We start from the raw sequence: 19,368 nt of genomic DNA, 5'->3' as shown, positions 1-19,368 counted from the left end.
ATCTTTTGACTTTATATGGTATATCTTTAAAAGTTCTGAAGGATATTATGGAAATCCTGCAAACGAAATTAAAATCAAAAATTACCTACTTTAGAATCAAGAATTTCAATTATGTCATTTGTGATTAAATACTATCTTATGGACTTATCGTCCATATATATAATATAATATATATAATAAATATATAACTCCATATACTAAAACGCTGCTAGATCAAAGAAGATAGAAGCGATAAGAATACAGACAGCCACACTCTAAGAGAAATGAATAAAACTGTTTCGAAGGCAATCAGGAGAGATTTAAGGAAATTTAAAACCGATAATATTAGACGTACTATACAGGAAAATAACAGCCTAAAAGTTCTACGTAGAAAGCTAACGAATGGGAAATGCGAAATTCATAAATTAAGAAACAAGCAAAATGAAATAATATAGTTCTACGAGGAATTATATGGAAGTATAACTCTATGAGGAAGATCATGAATCAAGTTTCCGATTAAAACCTAAGCAAAGACAAACTTGAGTAAGACTTAACACACACTATTAGATAACTGACAATGAAAAATGTACGACAGCTCATATTGATCAAAAAGTTCCCTCCTCCTTATTCCTTAACCCTTTGTCAAGGTCTCCAATGGCTCCTATCCTGTATCATATGGACGACTTCATCTAGGGATTTTCTCTCCAGAGTCTTCAGTTGCTCCGCCCTTTTTGTTGGAGATCTTCCTCTTGGTCTTCGGTCTTTTACCTTTCCTTCTAGTACTAATAGTTTCATGGTCCCAGTTCCTCTAGCTATGTGGGAGAAGTAAATTAGGTATGCTCGATTACTTTTGTTTAATAGCCATGTCTTTTGTATGAAGCTCCTCCAGAATTGACAGGTTGGTTCTAAGTTCTGTCCAAGTCAATTGCAATAAATATTACGTCAAATATAAATTTTGACCTTCATTCGTCATTTTTGTAATAACAAATAAATTAAATTGAACGTATACCGGCTCAAATTGAAGGTCGTTTAGAGTACTTTCATAATCTATACAGAAATTACCCATTACAATACTTACTTTAGGCAAAAAATGAAAAAAACTTAAAAAATACGTATTTTGTACCTATAAACGCTCATAAATAAACAATAACCAAAAAATTTTTGTTGAACTGGGGGATTGCTTCTTAGGTTGCCTTTTATCACCTAGGCCCATGGACGTATAAACACAGATTGACTCAGTTATTTACATAAAAATGTGAAGCCAAAATTATTTGACTAGGTCACATTCTCAGCACCTTCAAATGTTGTCACATTTTTTTATTAAAATATCTTATTCACGTATCGCTGAAAATATTACTATATTTATTTTATACTCTACAGGTGCTATCAAACCAAAATAATAATTTATTACTTATATTAATATATTAAATTTTAATTAAAACATCAAATGTGCACATAGTGTGCATATCATTTAATAATAGCGTATAACAGATATCAACCAATTATTTTATATGTAGAAGCACTGAAACCTATTTATTAATGGCAACAGTGTTTACATTTCTCTGTCTTATGGCTCTACGTCAAACTTCAAATGCTGTTCCATGTCATGTCCATGTTTTGTTTACTTTTTACCTAAGATGAGGAAAAGTTGTTTTTCGATATTTTGGCTGTATTTTAAGTGATATTTGTAAATAGTGAAATAAACAAATTATAATAATGGTGCTACAGTTTTGCATTTGCAAAAAAAACGAAATATTTACATCCCAATGTCTCATTTAATTTGTAAGTACTGTTTGTTTACATTATTTAAGATGAGGAACTGAGGAAACCTGTGTGTTTACATTTTAAAATATGTCTTTCATAGGCGTACCATTGGGTTTATTTATATTCATTAATGTATTGAACAAGATATTAGTTCATGAAATTAGTATAGACATTTTTAAATTATAAGTAGACATCATCTGATTAAAAAGATCTGTTTAGTAGCTTTTTAATTTAATATTTCTCATGAATTAACAATAAATTAGTGAAATGAATAAAACTCATTTATTTTTCTATGTAGGTTTCCAAATAATATTGATTAATGATGAAACTTACTCTAAACTTCAACAGAGAAAACAGTATAAAAAGACCTTTCAAAAGCATCCTTTTTGGTTATTTAAACTTGTAAGGAAGCTGAAAAATATTTCAGATTTTTTAATAAAACTATAAATATCTACAACAGACTAGTTAAACACCTTATAATTATTTTGATTAATAAAACCATACAAAATGTCCCAAAATCAATCTATGAGAATTTTGGTGACCATATGTATGATGAAGATGCAGTCGATGGTCACTCTATGCAACTTTTAAAATTGGTTCTTGAGAAATATTTTAAAATTGGAATTCATCATGAAACGAGGACTACTTTAGATGCTAACACCGTGCGCATAAGAAGCGTTCTTACTAAGACTATTTTATTTCGCAATCAATAAAAATGTAATTCCATACCAACGTATTCTATTATGTCTATTTACCATTTTTATTTTAATATTTCTGTTCGGTAAATAGCTTTCCAATAATTTATACATTTTCACGCCTACTTTTTAAAAGTAGGTATATTTGCAAATTATTTTATGTCAAATGCCAGCAAGAGCTTTGGAATGATCAATAAATAATTTTGTAGCAGAAACCCTTACTACGTGGAATCTATTGATATTGTATTAAAACAAATTTGTCACAATTTGAAAAAATATGTTTTAACACATTATCAATAAATATAGGTATGCACTTAAATTTGACAAATGTATATTTTTTAATTTTTTTTTACCGTAGAATTATTTGATACCTATTAAACAATTAACTTGAGCTCAACTATATTTTATTGTATTAATTTTAAAGCAAATAAAATTGTATTTTATTTTTTCTATAAAAACGTGTTTTTATACATTATTACTACTTCCAATTATTAACTTCTGAATAATTATCCCCGCGAGTAAAAATTCAAGCACGCTTATGCTCATTAAGGAAGTATCACAGTCTATCCATACCCGTTTTACTCCCCTTTACCCTCTTGTCCAGGAATATCGAAGCTTCAAAACAGTGTGTGTTTAAGGTATCTTATTGCTGGGTCCATCTATGTTTATACGTCCATGCCTAGGCCACATTACATAAATTCCTTGATTACAGTGTAAAATCACCCATTTTTCCCCCACAGCCTGGGCTAATAGGACCTTGGTTTGAAACTCGACGGATAAAATCAAGTTAAACTGTGTTTTTCTCTCTTTACTTCGTCTTTTACCATACACACAAATGTTGTTTGTTTCAAATTATCACTTATGTTCATATTAATTCACACAATACTGTAAATTAATCAGTGTCTGAGAGATTATAAAGAAACTGCTCAAGCAAATTTCAACGAAAATAACAAATATAATACCCGAAAGGATTTATACGTATAAATAACATATACTCCTGAAACTTATGGCATTACATTGTCAATTTCCATATATACGAGAAAATTATACAAATAAGAAAGAAAAGGAGATTTATTTTCACAGCGCTTTTAAATCAAGTGTGGGAAGTCATTTTAGATTGTACTATAAATAAACATATATAAGTAATATCGTTAATTTTTAAATTAATTTTTCTCTTTTATATGATCGTAATAATTGAATTAGAAAAATAATTATGACCCAAAATTATTTTGGATTAAAGATATAAGAAGATATACTAATACATAGTAAAATTAACAAAATAAAAGCAGAACAGTTTCTATCTGTATCAGAAAGTAAATTAAATAACTTAGTTACAATTTTACAATTAAAGTGTAGAAATAAGAAAGGATTAAAGTGCTATTTTTTTTCTCCAAAATTGAGTGATTTGGGTAAAAATGTTCTAAAATCTTCGTAAAAAGGTACGGTCCTTGCTTGTCGTCCTAAGAAAGGTTCTAAGTGCCATCAGTAAAATAATAGTTTCAGAAGCTTCTCACAGATGTCGGTATCATTTTGTTTAGAAAGGTTCAGATATCGCTAGTTCAAGATATCTGCATCTGCATGTGTCACCTGTGTGCTTTTGTTATTGTTTTGTTATTTCCAGTTGTGTTATGTGTGCTTTTTAATAAAGACAGTGGTCATTTGCACATTTGGCAGTTTGTATTTGGCATACAAAGTGATAACAAATAAACTGAATGAAATTATAACACTAGTAGAAGAATAACAAGGTTTTAGGTCGGGAAGGTCATACACTGACGCTATATTTATAATGAGGCAAGTGCAAGAGAAATAATCCTTCTTCTTTAAGTGCCATCTCCACGACGAAGGTTGGCAATCATCATGGCTATTCTGACCTTTGAGGCAGCTGCTCTGAACAATTGCCTTGAGCTGCAACCAAACCACTCTCTCAGATTCTTCAATCGGGAAACGCATATTCTTCCTACGCTTCTCCTACCCTCTACTTTTCCTTAAATTATGAGTCTCAAGATGTTGTCCGAGATATTGCAATATTCTTTCTTTTGGAATCCTTAACAATCTTCTAAATGTCCACATTTCAAACGGGTTAAATCGATTTATTGTACTCCGGTTTAATGTCCATGATTCAGCTCCATAGTAGAGTACACTGTGTACATAGCATTTAATTAGCCTTATTCTGAGGGCCAATGTCAGATCTTTGCTGCATAAAATCTTTTTCTTTTTTACGAAGTTGGCACGTGCTTTTTCAATTCTGACTCTTATTTCCGAAGTATAATCGTTATTTTCTGTGATTATCGTTCCCAAGTAAGTATATATTTTTACTCTCTCAATCTGCTGGCCGCCTACCGTAAATATTTCGTTTGTATTGTTGTTCGTGCTAATTTACATGAATTTGGTTTTTTGATATCAAGAGAGAGTCCGTATTCTCCCCTATATCTTAATATTTTGTTCATTATTCTTTCTAAGTCTTTTAAGTTTTCGGTTATTATGACTGTATCGTCGGCATACCTAATGTTGTTAATTAAACTTCCGTTCACTTTTATGCCGACTGTCTCGTTTACTAAAGCATCTTGTATGATTTCTTCTGAATATGCATTTAACAATAACAGCGACAGTATGCAACCTTGCCTTGACTTCTTCTGACATTTCTCTTCCTATTTTCACATTTGATCGCTGGCTGAAATCATTAGAATACAACAAACCGGCATTTTCATGGTTCGTGGACCTTAAGAAGACATTTCACCGGGTCAAATTAAATGACGTTATCTACATTATTGTACGAAAGAGAGATACCTTTAGGAATAATCAAAACGATTAAAAATATCTACCAAAATAATACAATAAAAGAAAAAGTAGAAGAAGAACTAACTGGCCCTATTGAAGCTGGCAATGGGATAAGATAGGGAGATTCTCTGAGTCCTCTATTGTTCAACCCGATTATGGATAAAATAATAAAGTAAGAACTAAAAAAGGATACCAAATGACAGAAAAACAACTTAATATAATCTGCTATGCAACTGCCATCCTGCAAGGAAAAATATTTGGAAAACGAGGTCCAGGAAGAAGAACATCTTGGTTAAAGAACCTCAGAATCTGCTTCAATACATCTGTGCAGCTTTTCCGCGCTGCTGCAGATAAGATAAGGATTGTCATGATGATCGCCAATATTCGTAACAAATAGGCACATCAAGAAGAAGAAACGCTGTTAAAAATTAGCTATTATTTTAGATTCGACTCCTGATTTAAGTTATGAAGACAAACTTTCCTTTTTAGTAAGGATTGTTTTATTAAATGATACATCAAAGCAAATTAAAATTATAGAGCATTTCTTATAATTCGTTTTAATATCAAATTCGACAGAACAAAGTTTAAACAATGTTTATTAGAATTTTTTAGGAGATTTAAGAGGACAGCGCTGCAATAATGGTGAGAATATGAAGGATCGCAATAATGGTTTAAAAAAAAGTTCTTGAATTAGACCTTTAAGGTTTTGCGTGCCTTGTGCAACTTAAAGCTTAAATTAAGTAAATCATGACGTTGAAAATTGTCTTTAGAAAAAACGTTTTTTTTTTACTATTTTACAGGAACTTGACTTGAACTTGAATTACTACTTGACTAAACATTGGCAATAATTAAAAAATGAAATCTCAACTTTCATACTAAAACGTCTTTCTAGTACTAGATGGGAAAGCAGAATAGATGCTCTTAAAGTTCTTAGATGAAATCTATATAAAATATATGATGCTTTACATGCAATTTATTCTGATAATAGCAGACCTTGAAACTAGAAATATGGCAAATTCGTTACTTTTAAAGATGAACTCGGTAAAATTTATTTGCTCCATTATGATAGATAGCTTAAAGGATCAAGCTTTGTTACAAGATGACTTAGACAAACTACAAAATTGGTGCAATTAGAACAAACTCCACTTAAATTTAAAAAAATGTTGTTTTATAAGTTTTTTTCGTAAAGTCTATAGAATTGGAACAAGCTATACTATTAATAATCAGCCACTAAATTATGTTTCTTCTATTCGGGATTTCGGTTTTATTTTCGATGAGAGGCTTACTTTCTGTGACCACATAAACTCTATTGTAATGAAGGCATCTAAACTTCTTGGTTTAGTTACTAGAAATTGCATGTATTTCTCCATTGGTTCAACAAGATTAGTGTATTATTGTTTATAACTATTTTAGAATACTGTTCAGTTATTTGGTCACCCTATTTTCAGAACAATATTGATACTATGTCCATCCTACTATTGAAAATCATGATTATTCCCGTATCGAACAACAATTATCTTTACCCTCACTCAAGAACCGTCGTGATATGTCAGGAGCTATATTTATACAGGGTGAGTCATGAGGAACTTTACATACTTCTACCATATGTAGAGTCCTTCAGGGAGCATATCATGTGGCCACTAAAAAATGTCAACTCCTCTTCTTTATTAATTAACAGGGTGATTTGTGTAATTGACCATTTATTTCATTTTACTGTAGTGTTTATACGGCTCATTTGATTTTTTAAATTTTTGCATGATACAGTACACTACTATCAAGCATTCGACTGGTATTAGCTAAACTAAAAAATTCCATTACTGGCTTTGGAAAAATTAATTTAGGGATTCGTATTAAATATTACACCCTGTATAATTTTTTTTTTAAATGCAATAAGTGATTTTCAGACTACATAAATAGCCAATGAAAACGACATATGCGACAATGTTGTCACACTTTTATTAAATTTTTAGTGAACGATCAAATCTTACCAAAAATAGAACAACCATAATGAAGTATCAAATTATAAGGTATTAATTTAAACAAATGTTATAAATTTCAAACATTTTAATTAAAATGAGTTCCTACAACATAATCTAATACGTAGAAAATTAACATCTTTACTATCACTTTGTATTATCTCTACGATAGAATCAATTGTTTTTCAATTTTAAATTTTTACTCATAGATCGTATTGGGGCATTATTTTCGATAAATAATAAATTAAATTGATTAAAAAGTCAAACCTCTTGTATGTGTTAGTTTTTGTTGATTGTAAATGATTAAAATTGTATGTCAAATAATAATACATTGCATCAACTGTACTAAATAAAAATAAATCTAAAAAAGTTTAAAATGAAGGTTGGCGTTGACCGTTTGACGTTTCTTGATATTTTATACCCATTGTCATTATTGTCATTATCAATTGTTATTTATGTGTACAAGAATACATATTTCTTCTGTCATATCTACGTTAAGTACATTGTGTTAGTTTTGGTAGAGCTTTTGTTAATTTCGTTCAAAATGCCACATCAGTTTTCGACCACAGAATATGCAGACATAATATTTGTTTATGGATTCTGTAATGGGAATGGTATGGCTGCTAGTAGAGAATATCGCAGGAGATTTCCTAATCGTCGAACTCCCAGTCATCCAACATTTGGGTCAGTATTTAATTATTTGCGAGAAAATGGCACTTTTCCTAGTGGAACAACAGAGCGACATGTAGATGAAGCGCATGAAGATGACATTATGGACGCCGTTACTATGAACCCTACAGTAAGCACTAGACAAGTAAGTCGAGAACTCAATGTTACTCAATCAAAAGTAAGTAGAGTCTTACAAAAAAATAATCTATACCCATATCACATTCAAATGGTTCAGCGACTACATGCTGGAGATGAGATCGATAGGTTGGAATTTTGTAGATGGATTAACAATAATCGACCAACGCTATACAGGACACTATTTACAGATGAAGCCCAATTTACCAGAGACGGGATAAATAATTCACGAAATTCGCATGTGTGGGCAGAAGAAAATCCCCATGCTATTCGAGAACGTCGTTCTCAGTTAAGGTTTTCGGTTAACGTGTGGATTGGTGTCATAAATAACCAATTAGTAGGTCCTCACTTTTTTGATGTTCCTTTAACAGGGCAGGTCTATTTGAACTTTCTACAAAATATTTTGCCGAATTTGCTTGCCAACGCGAACGTTGCTATCCGAGGGATGTATTTTCAGCATGATGGGGCACCCCCACACTTTTTACTGGCAGTGAGACAACATCTCAATAATGTTTATGGCAACAGGTGCATAGGACGTACAGGTCCTATTTCGTGGCCTTCAAGATCCCCTGATTTCAATCCCGTTGATTACCATATTTGGGGACGATTGAAGCAACTAGTTTACGCAGTGAATAATAATAACCGACAACAATTAATTGATAGAATTATACATTGTTGTAATACTATTAGAAACGATCCCCAGAGTATCCGTAATTCAATACGTCAACTAACAATTCGGCAACAAAAATGTGTACAGGCTGCAGGGTTCCATTTCGAAAATCTATTTTGAATTATTTTTATTTTGTTACCATTATTGTATCTTTTCCAGTTCTAATTTATGGGTTTATCATAACTATGTACATATTTTTAGTTTTTTTTTAAATTGTTTTTCGTTATTGTTAGTAGTTACTGTTTTTTGTTGTGCAGTGACTAAGTTTATCATTTCAATTAAAATGTTTGAAATTTATAACATTTGTTTAAATTAATTACCTTATAATTTGATACTTCATTATGGTTGTTCTATTTTTGGTAAGATTTGATCGTTCACTAAAAATTTAATAAAAGTGCGACAACATTGTCGCATATGTCGTTTTCATTGGCTATTTATGTAGTTTGAAAATCACTTATTGCATTTAAAAAAAAATTATACAGGGTGTAATATTTAATACGAATCCCTAAATTAATTTTTCCAAAGCCAGTCCTGGAATTTTTTAGTTTAGCTAATACCAGTCGAATGCTTGATAGTAGTGTACTGTATCATGCAAAAATTTAAAAAATCAAATGAGCCGTATAAACACTACAGTAAAATGAAATAAATGGTCAATTACACAAATCACCCTGTTAATTAATAAAGAAGAGGAGTTGACACTTTTTAGTGGTCACATGATATGCTCCCTGAGGGACTCTACATATGGTAGAAGTATGTAAAGTTCCTCATGACTCACCCTGTATATAAGATCATACATGGATTTATTGATTGTCCAAACCTGTTAAGCCAGATTAACTTTAATGTTTCTCATCAAGCTCTACATTACCACAATGTTTTCAATATTCCTTTCCACAGAACAACCTATGGTATTCACAACCCATCGAATAGATACATGGGACTAGAGTTAAAGAGATCTCTGGCTTTGTGATATGTATATTGGGATTGTTGAATTTTGTTTTTGTTATATTTTGTTTGTTTTTTTTGTATGTAAGATATGTATAGTCTCATTTTTTAAACTTTTTAATATTGAAATTAGTAAATTAAACAAATTTTGTTTTTTTTAAATATTGATTTTATATTATAAGTAAATTCAAGTTTTGAATCCTAACTGTGATATTTTATATTGTAATTTATACTGTTGATGAGGTTATCCCGTGTATTAAATAAATAAATAAATGATACACCAAAAACTAATATTGCAGTAAAATGAAACTAATATCCGACCTAGTATTATTTTAATCTTGAAGAAGACCAAAAGATTTTTATCTAATATTATATCAAATGAAGGTTTTAACGACTTTTTAGAAGGGTTCAAAAAATTGCCGCGAGATACCGATTGCGACCCTTCGTTTCCACCGATTGGTATTGTTAGGCCCCGCACGAAAAAGCATTTATTTGACTACGACTGTAAAAAAAAAGCTCAACAAATTTATCTGATTAATTTAAAACTAATTTTTACTTTTTTATATTGAACACTGCCTTATCAAAATTGAAAGAAAGCTTCGAATAAATAAAGCAACATGATAGTTAGTTAATTATATTAAATATATAGATAGTTATTAAACTATAGTTTAATTTACATAATTTCCTTAAAACGGATCAATTAGGTCTGCAAAATGTATATTTTATGAGATCCAGCACAAAAAGAGAAAGATATTGTAGGTCAAGATTTATATGATGAAATTGATAATTTTTTACCCTATATTTCTCCTGAAATGAACGCTTTAAATGTCATCAATTATCTATTTACCAATAACCTCATTTATCTATTTCTAAATTTAGTAATTGTCGTACGAATTTTCTTAACATTACTTGTGACAGTAGTTAGTCGGGAACGAAGCTATTCGAAAATTAATACTGTACTAAAGAAATTAATACCTTTTCAATAATAAAAAATTATTTACGATCCACAATAGGGCAAAAAAGCTTTTCAGACTTATCAATGATTACTATTGAAAATAAAAATGATGTTTTAGAAAATATACTTAGATGTGTCTGACATTTTAAAACATATTATTCTGAAGCTATTTTCTTGGAGCATCTTAAAGTAATTACTATTTTAATGGGAATAAGGCACAATTGAAGTTTAAAATAAGTTTATTGACGTTTCAATTTCCACTTCTGAAATCGCTATTAATAAATTAAACAACTTTTGTTTTTGTTACTTGGTGAAAAATTCCTCTTTTAATTTAATTTTATCTGACTTATTTATATTGATAATTCAGACATACATTATACATTTTAAAGTAGACGACTGTAAAATGATATTGCCAATTATGCTGAGTTGCGTTCCTGGGACGGCTTTATTGTAAGAGTCAGTTCATTCGATTACATGAAATCAACTTTAACTTGAGAATATCCTTTAGGAAAAATCATAGCACGTGATTCGTCTTTAAAAAGACAACCACATGCCATAACGACAGTAAAATTCTCCTGTTAGTGATTCCATAGTAAATCATAAGGAAAAAAACCTCAATACTATCCCGACATAGTAAGTGTATTTGGTCTTACATTTAGTTTACTCTCAATATACACCAAATTCTGATTTTATATGTTTATTAAGTTAAAAAACATAAATGGTGTATCCTCGGTATGTTATTGATTTACTAATAGAGGTATTTTCCTTTTAATAACTTCCTCTTTTAATATGGGTAACCATATCCTACTGCATTCTTATTTGATTTTTCTCTTTTTACCATATGTTTCTTTTAGGACTATACTTAAATCGTTTCATTGAACCCTATGTTCATTATGCATGTTTACATATTTAAGATCTTTCAAATACTCTATTTTTAATATAAGATTGATGTGCACTTATTCTAACATTTAATAGCCTTGATGTTTGTTCTTGTTCATTGTTAGGTTTAGTTTTGGATAAAATAGATCTCAATTAAATAATGCTAAAATTAGAAAAGTTTGTGGTCCAGATGATATACCAACTGAGTTGCTGAAACTAATAGAGGATGATAACATAAAAGTAGTAGTAAGACTTTTTAATTCAATATATCACACCGGAGTGATTCCCACAGATTGGTTCAAATCCATCTTTGTCGCAATACCTAAAAAACACAATGCGAAAAAATGCTCAGAATATCGATTAATTATCCAAATGAGCCACACTCTTAAAATTTTCCTAAGAATACTTCACAACAGAATTAGACACAAATGCGAAGAAGATCTGGAAGATACCCAATTTGGTTTTAGAAATGCTATAGGAGCCAGGGAGGCATTTTTTGAGCTTAACATCCTATTACAAAAATGCCGTGACCAGAGTTTCCTAAGAATACTTCACAACAGAATTAGACACAAATGCGAAAAAGATCTGGAAGATACCCAATTTGGTTTTAGAAATGCTATGGGAACCAGGGAGGCATTTTTTGCGCTTAACATCCTATTACAAAAATGCCGTGACCAAAGAAAAGATGTATTTGCATGTTTCGTGGACTTTGAAAAGGCATTCGATAAAGTACAGCATGTAAAATTAATGCAAATACTGAAAAATATCGGAATAGATGACAAGGATATTGGTGTCATTAAAAATGTGTACTGAAATCAAGCTGTTATAGTAAAAATTGGAGATAACTACACCGATGAAAGCTCCATACAACGAGGAGTCAGACAAGGTTGCATTTTGTCGCCAAAATTGTTCAATGTTTACTCGGACCAGTTATTTAAAAAGGCACTTGAGAGACAACCATATGGAATAAAAATTAACGGGGAACTACTTAATGTGATTAGATATGCAGACGATACAGTAATTCTTTTAGATATTATTGAAGGTCTCCAAATTCTACTTGATAGTATTCACGAGGTAGGAGAGGAAATGGGCATAAAAATAAACTCAAACAAAACCAAATTTTTAGTGTTTATTCATGACCCACATCCCGATGCAAAGCTTCAATTAAACGGAGTCCAAGGTGAGAAAGTCCACAAAATGACATATTTGGGAACTGTGATAACGGACCAACTAGATCCAGACATAGAAATAAAACGTATGACTAAAACTACTTTTATGAAAATGAAGTCATTTCTTTGCAATAATCATCTCACCTTAGAACTAAGACAAAGAATGGTTAAGTGTTATGTGTGGTGCGTACTTTTGGATAGTGCAGAAGGACGCTAAAAGTATCGATCATAAACAAAATTGGGGCATTGGAAATGTGGGTTCATAGATGAATGTTGAAGATAACTTGGACAGCAAGGAAAACTAATGAAGAAGTACTAAGGAGCGTCAACAAAGATAGAGAACTGTTAAAGACTGTTAGACATCGAAAAATGTCTTATCTGGGACATATAGTAACGGGAAGTCGATATAAAATACACTCTGGGCCAAAATTAACTGGCCACCTTAAAAACGGGTAATTTTTAATGTCTTATATCTCCCAAACCTTTTAGGGCTATTCTGCTCTCATCTGAGAACAGTATATAGACCTGTGGTCCGATTTAAGTGATTTTTTTAATGTTATAGCCTTATTACTTAATAATATCGTTATAATAATATGGTTGCTAAACAGGTAAATTTTCATTGTATACCCGGTGTACAAATTAAACTGTGTTTTTTTCTTAAAGTTTTGCATCACTCTGTAGAATATTCTATCATTTATAAAATATTGAAATTAAAACCTAACTATAGCCTCATGTTTTCTCCATATTTTGCTTTTTGATTTATTCGCTTATGTTGGATAATACAAAAGTTAGGTAGTTTAACTATGTTAAACCATGTTTATGTTTAGCCATGTTTTTCATCAATACAGACGATTTAACTCACCAGTAAAATGAGCAAAATTAACCCCACCACCTTTATTATTGTTTTGTTTACATTACCTGTGACAGTTTGTTTCCTAAATTTGTGTCATCGAAGGATTTTTGACATATAGTCGTTGTACTACATTGTTGCAAATCTGTTTCCGTGTTAATAACAATTCTTGAACAATTTGTAATTAAAATTAAATTTGTAATTAAAATTAACAATTAAAGTTGTAATTTTATATCATTGTGAGCGAATATTTTTTAAGTTGAAATTTTAGTGCTGATTTATTGTGTGATTTTAAAAATGCCACTCGTTCCAACTGATGCTACTAGGGCAGTGGCTTTAGTTGATGCTGGTTACAGTCAACGTCATATCGCTGGTATACTCGATGTACCCAGAACTACGGTACAAGATGTCATCAGACGATTTCGGGAGACAGGATCATACAACCGCACGCCAGGCCAAGGCCGAAAACGATGCACTTCAGTTCGAGATGACCGCTTCATTGTCACTAAAGTATTGAGAAACCGCTTTTGTACCGCTCCTGAAGCTCGTAGGTCTCTTCTTGAGGTGAGAAACGTTAGTTTGAGTAGACAAACGATTAGAAGAAGACTGTCAGAAATAAACTTGAGGGCTTTTCGTCCCGCTCGCGTACCACAACTGCTCCCACAACACCGTAGGGCTAGACTTCATTTTGCGCGAGAATATGCTAACTGGACTATGGCGGAATGGAAGAATATACTGTTCTCAGATGAGAGCAGAATAGCCCTAAAAGGTCCAGATGGACGCCAACGTGTCTATAGGCGTCAAAATGAAAGGTTTGCTGCATGCGCTATAACCGAAACAGTGGCTTACCGATGAGGGCCAATAATGATTTGGGGAGGTATTTCTTACGAAGCGCGTACTGATTTTGTTGTGTTTGGTAGAGGCAGTGTGAATGCCCAAGTATACGTGCAATAAGTTCTCCAAGATCAAGTCATGCCTTTTGCATCATTCATTGGTGATAACTTCAGACAGTCCCGATCTTAACCCAATTGAGCATATCTGGGACAACCTCAAAAGACGGGTAAGAGCAAGAGTACCAGCCCCTGTATCCTTAAGAGCTGAACACAGCTGCGGTAGAGGAGTGGCACAATATCCCCCAATCTGATATCCAGAATATCATGAATGGATTGCCAAACCGACTCCAAGAAGTTCTAAGGGCTAGAGGCGGCAACACCGATTATTGATACCCAATTTTTTTAAATTAGACTTTGATTTCCAAAATATTGTTAATTTGAATTTTTTTGGAAGATTTTATTTATTGGATTTTTACTGTAACAAATGACTTTTTTCAAAAAGATTATTTTTTCTCTTCCGCGGATAAAAATTGATAAAAAACATGTCTAGTTGTTAAAGCATTTAACTTTTGTATTATCCAACATAAGTGAATCAATCAAAAAACAAAATGTTGAGAAAGCATGAGGCTATAGTTACGATTTAATTTCAGTATTCTACACATGCTAGAATATTCCACAGGGTGATGCAAACTTTAAGAAAAAAACACAGTTTGATTTGTACACCCAGTATACAATGAAAATTTACCTGTTTAGCAACATTATTATTATATATTGTCAAGGAATAAGACTAAGTATAACATATTAAAAAATCACTTAAATCTGACAACAGGTTTAGGAGATATAAGACATCAAAAATTGCCCATTTTAAGGTGGCCGGTTAATTTTGGCCCAGAGTGTATTACAACTGATCCTTAAAAGTAAAATAGAGGGCCGTAGAGGTATAGGAAAAAAACAAGTTTCTTGGTTAAAAAACATTTGTGAATGGACACAGATAACAAATGCAGGACAATTATTCCATATTGCAGAAGATCGAGAAGCCTTCGCAATGGTGATCGTCAACGTCGAATAATTCTGATATGGCACGCGAAGAAGATCAAAAATAATGTGAAAAGAACTTTTATGTATGGCATTGTTAGTTTCCTCGTATTATTCCTTGTGCATGCTGTAGGATCTCGTTTTTAAGTTGTTCTGTTCTATTCGGTCGATTGTTGAAAATTCCTTATTTAAAAACGATAAAGGATAATTATTTTTTAATAAAAAATATGTTAAGAAATGTTTTTCTTCTAAGAACGAATTTTCATTAGAACAAGTAATTTTGGCTCTCGTATAATAATTTAATTATTCTCTTTTTTGATATTGATATTATGATTTAATTTGTAATTTAGATATCTGTTGGTGTGTTGGTTTTCTATACACCTGAGTCTCATATCCAGTAGCATTCTTAGAGATTAAAACATTCAGGAAAAGTAGTGTGTTATTATATTCCTTTTCCATCTTAAATGTTAATATCTTTATCGTTTATATCATTCAGGAATGTGTCAACAACTCTGAAAAATGAGTCCATACTAAGAATACATCATCTATTTATATCCACCATGCTGTGGGTTTTAAATTTTGTCTAGAAATAAGATTTGTTTCAAAATCTTCCATAAATATATCGGCTAATAATGGAGATAAACTAGAGCCCATGGCTAGACCAAAACTTTGTTTATAGAATTCATAATTTAGTTGAAAATATGTATTATCAGTACATAATGTCAATAACTCCATTATAGCTGATATGTTTAGTCTTGTTCTAGTTGCCAATGTATCATCACTCTCTAATTTTGTCTTGACTGTGTAAAGTCTTATCTAATGGCACATTCGTAAATATACTATTTATGTCAAAACTTACTAAAATATTATTTGAATGAAATACAATATTCGATAATGTATTTAAAGAATGTTGCGTATTTTTTTTTTAATAAAAATAAAAAGCTAGAAAAGCGTCCTAGTTATGGGTAGATATGTTAGCATCCTGTTCTGTATTTATATTTATGTAATAATTCCTTTAATAATAACATTACAAATAATTTGTAAAATTATATTATATTAAAAAACTCTGTATACATACTACTTACAATTTTGTGTTTTTTTAACGTAAACTTATTTTAACTTTTTGATACCCAACAGATGAACAAATACCCTAGGATTTTATTTTTTTATCACTTAACCTTCTCCATTAATTTTGATTTAACTGAGACAAAGTAACAATAATTATAAGTAACTATTTATTATATTAATTAAATAAGCAACGTTTTCCTTCTACAGTTTAGGAAACATATCGATTGAGAGTAGTAATTGCTAACTTCCGTAATTTGGTTACTTGGCAATACAGACGTAGAGATTTGATTATGGAAATGAAAGTTATTTTTTCATTTAACGACTCTTTATAGACTTCAGTTATTGCTGGAGAGTTTTAAGCACAATATCTGAAGGGGATTAGTAAATTCTGTTTAATTTTTATCAACAAATTTGCTAACTGCAGTTTTAAAAGTTGTATTCTTTTATACGATACTTTAGATACAATTTTCTTCTTCTTGGTGCATTAATTGACATTTTTATCATAACTAATGACAATATACTTATTAATGTATTCTAAAAATTCTAAAAGTGCTTAAGTACATTTGTTTAAAATTTTAAAATCAATAAAGCTCTATAAACTTTCTGCTATTATAATCTTTGGCAGGAAACATAGTAACTATAAGTCGGATTTCAAATAATATCCTATTGAAACCTAGTTGAAAATTATAAAAAATATTTTTTCGGAAATGAATAGGTACCTACAGAACTCCCATAAAAATTCCTGCTAGTTATACTAGTTAAGGAAATTAAAATTTAAGGACTTTTGTTTGCGAAAATTTTGCTTACACACGGAAATACAAAAAAAATATTTTAAGGAGATTGAGTGTTTATCTGTTTATTACAATCTTATAATATGTTATTGATACAATAGCAGTATGGGGCCAATTGTGAGTAATAGTTAAATATAGAAGCAAAACAATGATAAAAATAAATACCTGAACTAGGGCGATCACTGTATCGGGTGCAGTAAACCCAAGCAGGCCACAAAATAGGTTGCTTTTCATCTTTCTTCTCCTTTTCATCGGTTTTACTGAGGTCCACAGGACCGGACACTTTGGTCTCTTCCGCGGGTTCAGGAACCACCCTCTTAGGAACTATCTTTTTTATATGTAGAGGATCTGTTATCCTTCTACCAAAGTCCGCTTTTAAAATATTGTCTATTGAAAATTTTATACGGGGATTGTCGTCGTTATCAGAAACTTCTTTGAGGTTATGTTGGTTATATAAACGATTTGGATTAATATTTACATGTTCCGTGATTTTACTAAATGTTTTTGTATTTGTACTAATTTTTGGACTAGATTCTGAACTTACACTAGTAGAAATTTGAGATATGGCGTTCAAATGATTTTCAATATTTTTAAACGTTAAAGGTTCGCTATTACAGTCTTGATTGGGGTTCTCGTTGCCAACGGAGAGCACTGTATCGTCACTACAGCAACTACCATTGTCTATGTTAACAGAATCCCTGTCAAAATTATCACTAGAGTCCATTGATACTGAACCATCGGTGCTTTCCATAGTTTGTCGAGAAAAATGTAGCGGCTGCTGTACGAGATTGCTTGTAAGAGCCGCCATCTTGCACAAATTCACATTATACCTCACTAATTACAAATCAAAACCCTAATAAACAATTAATCCATAAAGCTCTTTCAAACAATAGATGTTCACTGCACGACACTCAGAGACTATCTGAGGTAGTGAAACTTGCAGAGGGCGGGGTTAAAGAGCAGTAGGCGTGTTAATAGGGCGGGCACGATGTTTGTGGGCGAATCAGCTAAAAGAAAATTTTGTTCCTCTTTGAATCTAAATTGGTTCTTCTCATATTTATGGCATGCTGGATGCACAGAGCGCCAATTATACTGCCTTAACGTTTCATCAATTGTAATGTTTATCCGTATGAGCGTTTTTGGAGTGATGTCTTGTTTTAAAGACATGGATAGTACTGATGCGGAGACAAACTTTTGTCATGTTTAAATGAGATTGATTATTGATTGACATGTCTTTTGTTAAATTTCAGTGGGTACTTGGAATAAATGAATAGTAAATGATTTTGACATGAAACTATCAATCTAAGCTTTAGTCAGGAAACATTGGTATCAAGGTAGGACTAACTAAATCATGTTAAATATGAATCAGTTTCTGTCCGTCGGATCGTGAAATTTTTACATCCTTTTATGCAGGAAAAAATGTAAGTAGATTTAAAAAAAAGTTATTTGTGTTTCTGTTTATGCTGAACATCCGAATTCCAATAAATTATCAGGGAAAGTATTTTCCGAACTTTTTATTAAATTACCAGTAGGTACAATGAAATTTCGTAAAAAATCCAACTCCAATATTAATTTTTTTTTATTCCATGTATACCTTATATTGCAAAGCTGGATTAACACATAGATAATAAAAAAACTGTTACGTGTATTAACCAAGGTAACTCGTAACTATAATAAAAGGTAATAGGCAGATCCCAAAACCCCATGTTATATCGAAATATTTATTATCTGTCTTCAAAAAAATGTGTACAAGTTTGACATTTCCCATGTCCAATAAAAACTAAACAAATTAGTAACCTACGTCTAGGATTATTCTATGATTTTTTTTATTTCTTGTCAATATGATCTGATCCTTGCTTTGTTTTTTCAATTAAATCTCTTAACAGATGTTGTTCCGTTTAAATATTATGTTTACATGGGGTTAAGCCACAATTTATTGTAATGAAAATTAAATTTTTAAATTACGTTGTACGTTTCGATTTGCACTCTAGAAATCGTTTTCAAAAAGAGATTATTTTAAAAGATATACGGCAATAGTATATTACTTTATGAGGCGGGGAAGCATGACTTTTCTTGACGCGCCCGATATTACGCGCCGAACGAAGTGAGGCGCGTAATAGAGGGCAAGTCAAGAAAAGTAGCTTCTTTGCCGAATAAAGTATACTATTTTTTCTTCAAAC

At 31.3% G+C, this 19,368-nt stretch overlaps 1 protein-coding gene across 1 annotated transcript; it reads right to left on the bottom strand.

Moving 5' to 3' along the window:
* Nucleotides 1–621: 621 nt before the first annotated feature.
* Nucleotides 622–18,083, bottom strand: LOC140442515 (homeobox protein invected-like). Its single transcript, XM_072533580.1, has 2 exons — nucleotides 17,354–18,083; nucleotides 622–791 (listed from the first exon to the last, which is right to left on the bottom strand). Exons 1-2 carry the CDS (start codon nucleotides 17,994–17,996, stop codon nucleotides 622–624), a joined length of 813 nt encoding a protein of 270 aa, XP_072389681.1. The 5' UTR covers nucleotides 17,997–18,083.
* Between the last annotated feature and the right edge of the window lie 1,285 nt (nucleotides 18,084–19,368).

The sequence above is a fragment of the Diabrotica undecimpunctata genome, chromosome 5, assembly GCF_040954645.1.
Source record: "Diabrotica undecimpunctata isolate CICGRU chromosome 5, icDiaUnde3, whole genome shotgun sequence".
Taxonomy (NCBI): domain Eukaryota; kingdom Metazoa; phylum Arthropoda; class Insecta; order Coleoptera; family Chrysomelidae; genus Diabrotica; species Diabrotica undecimpunctata.
The sequence above is the reverse complement of the archived record's forward strand: the minus strand, read 5'-3'. Positions and strand labels throughout refer to the sequence as shown.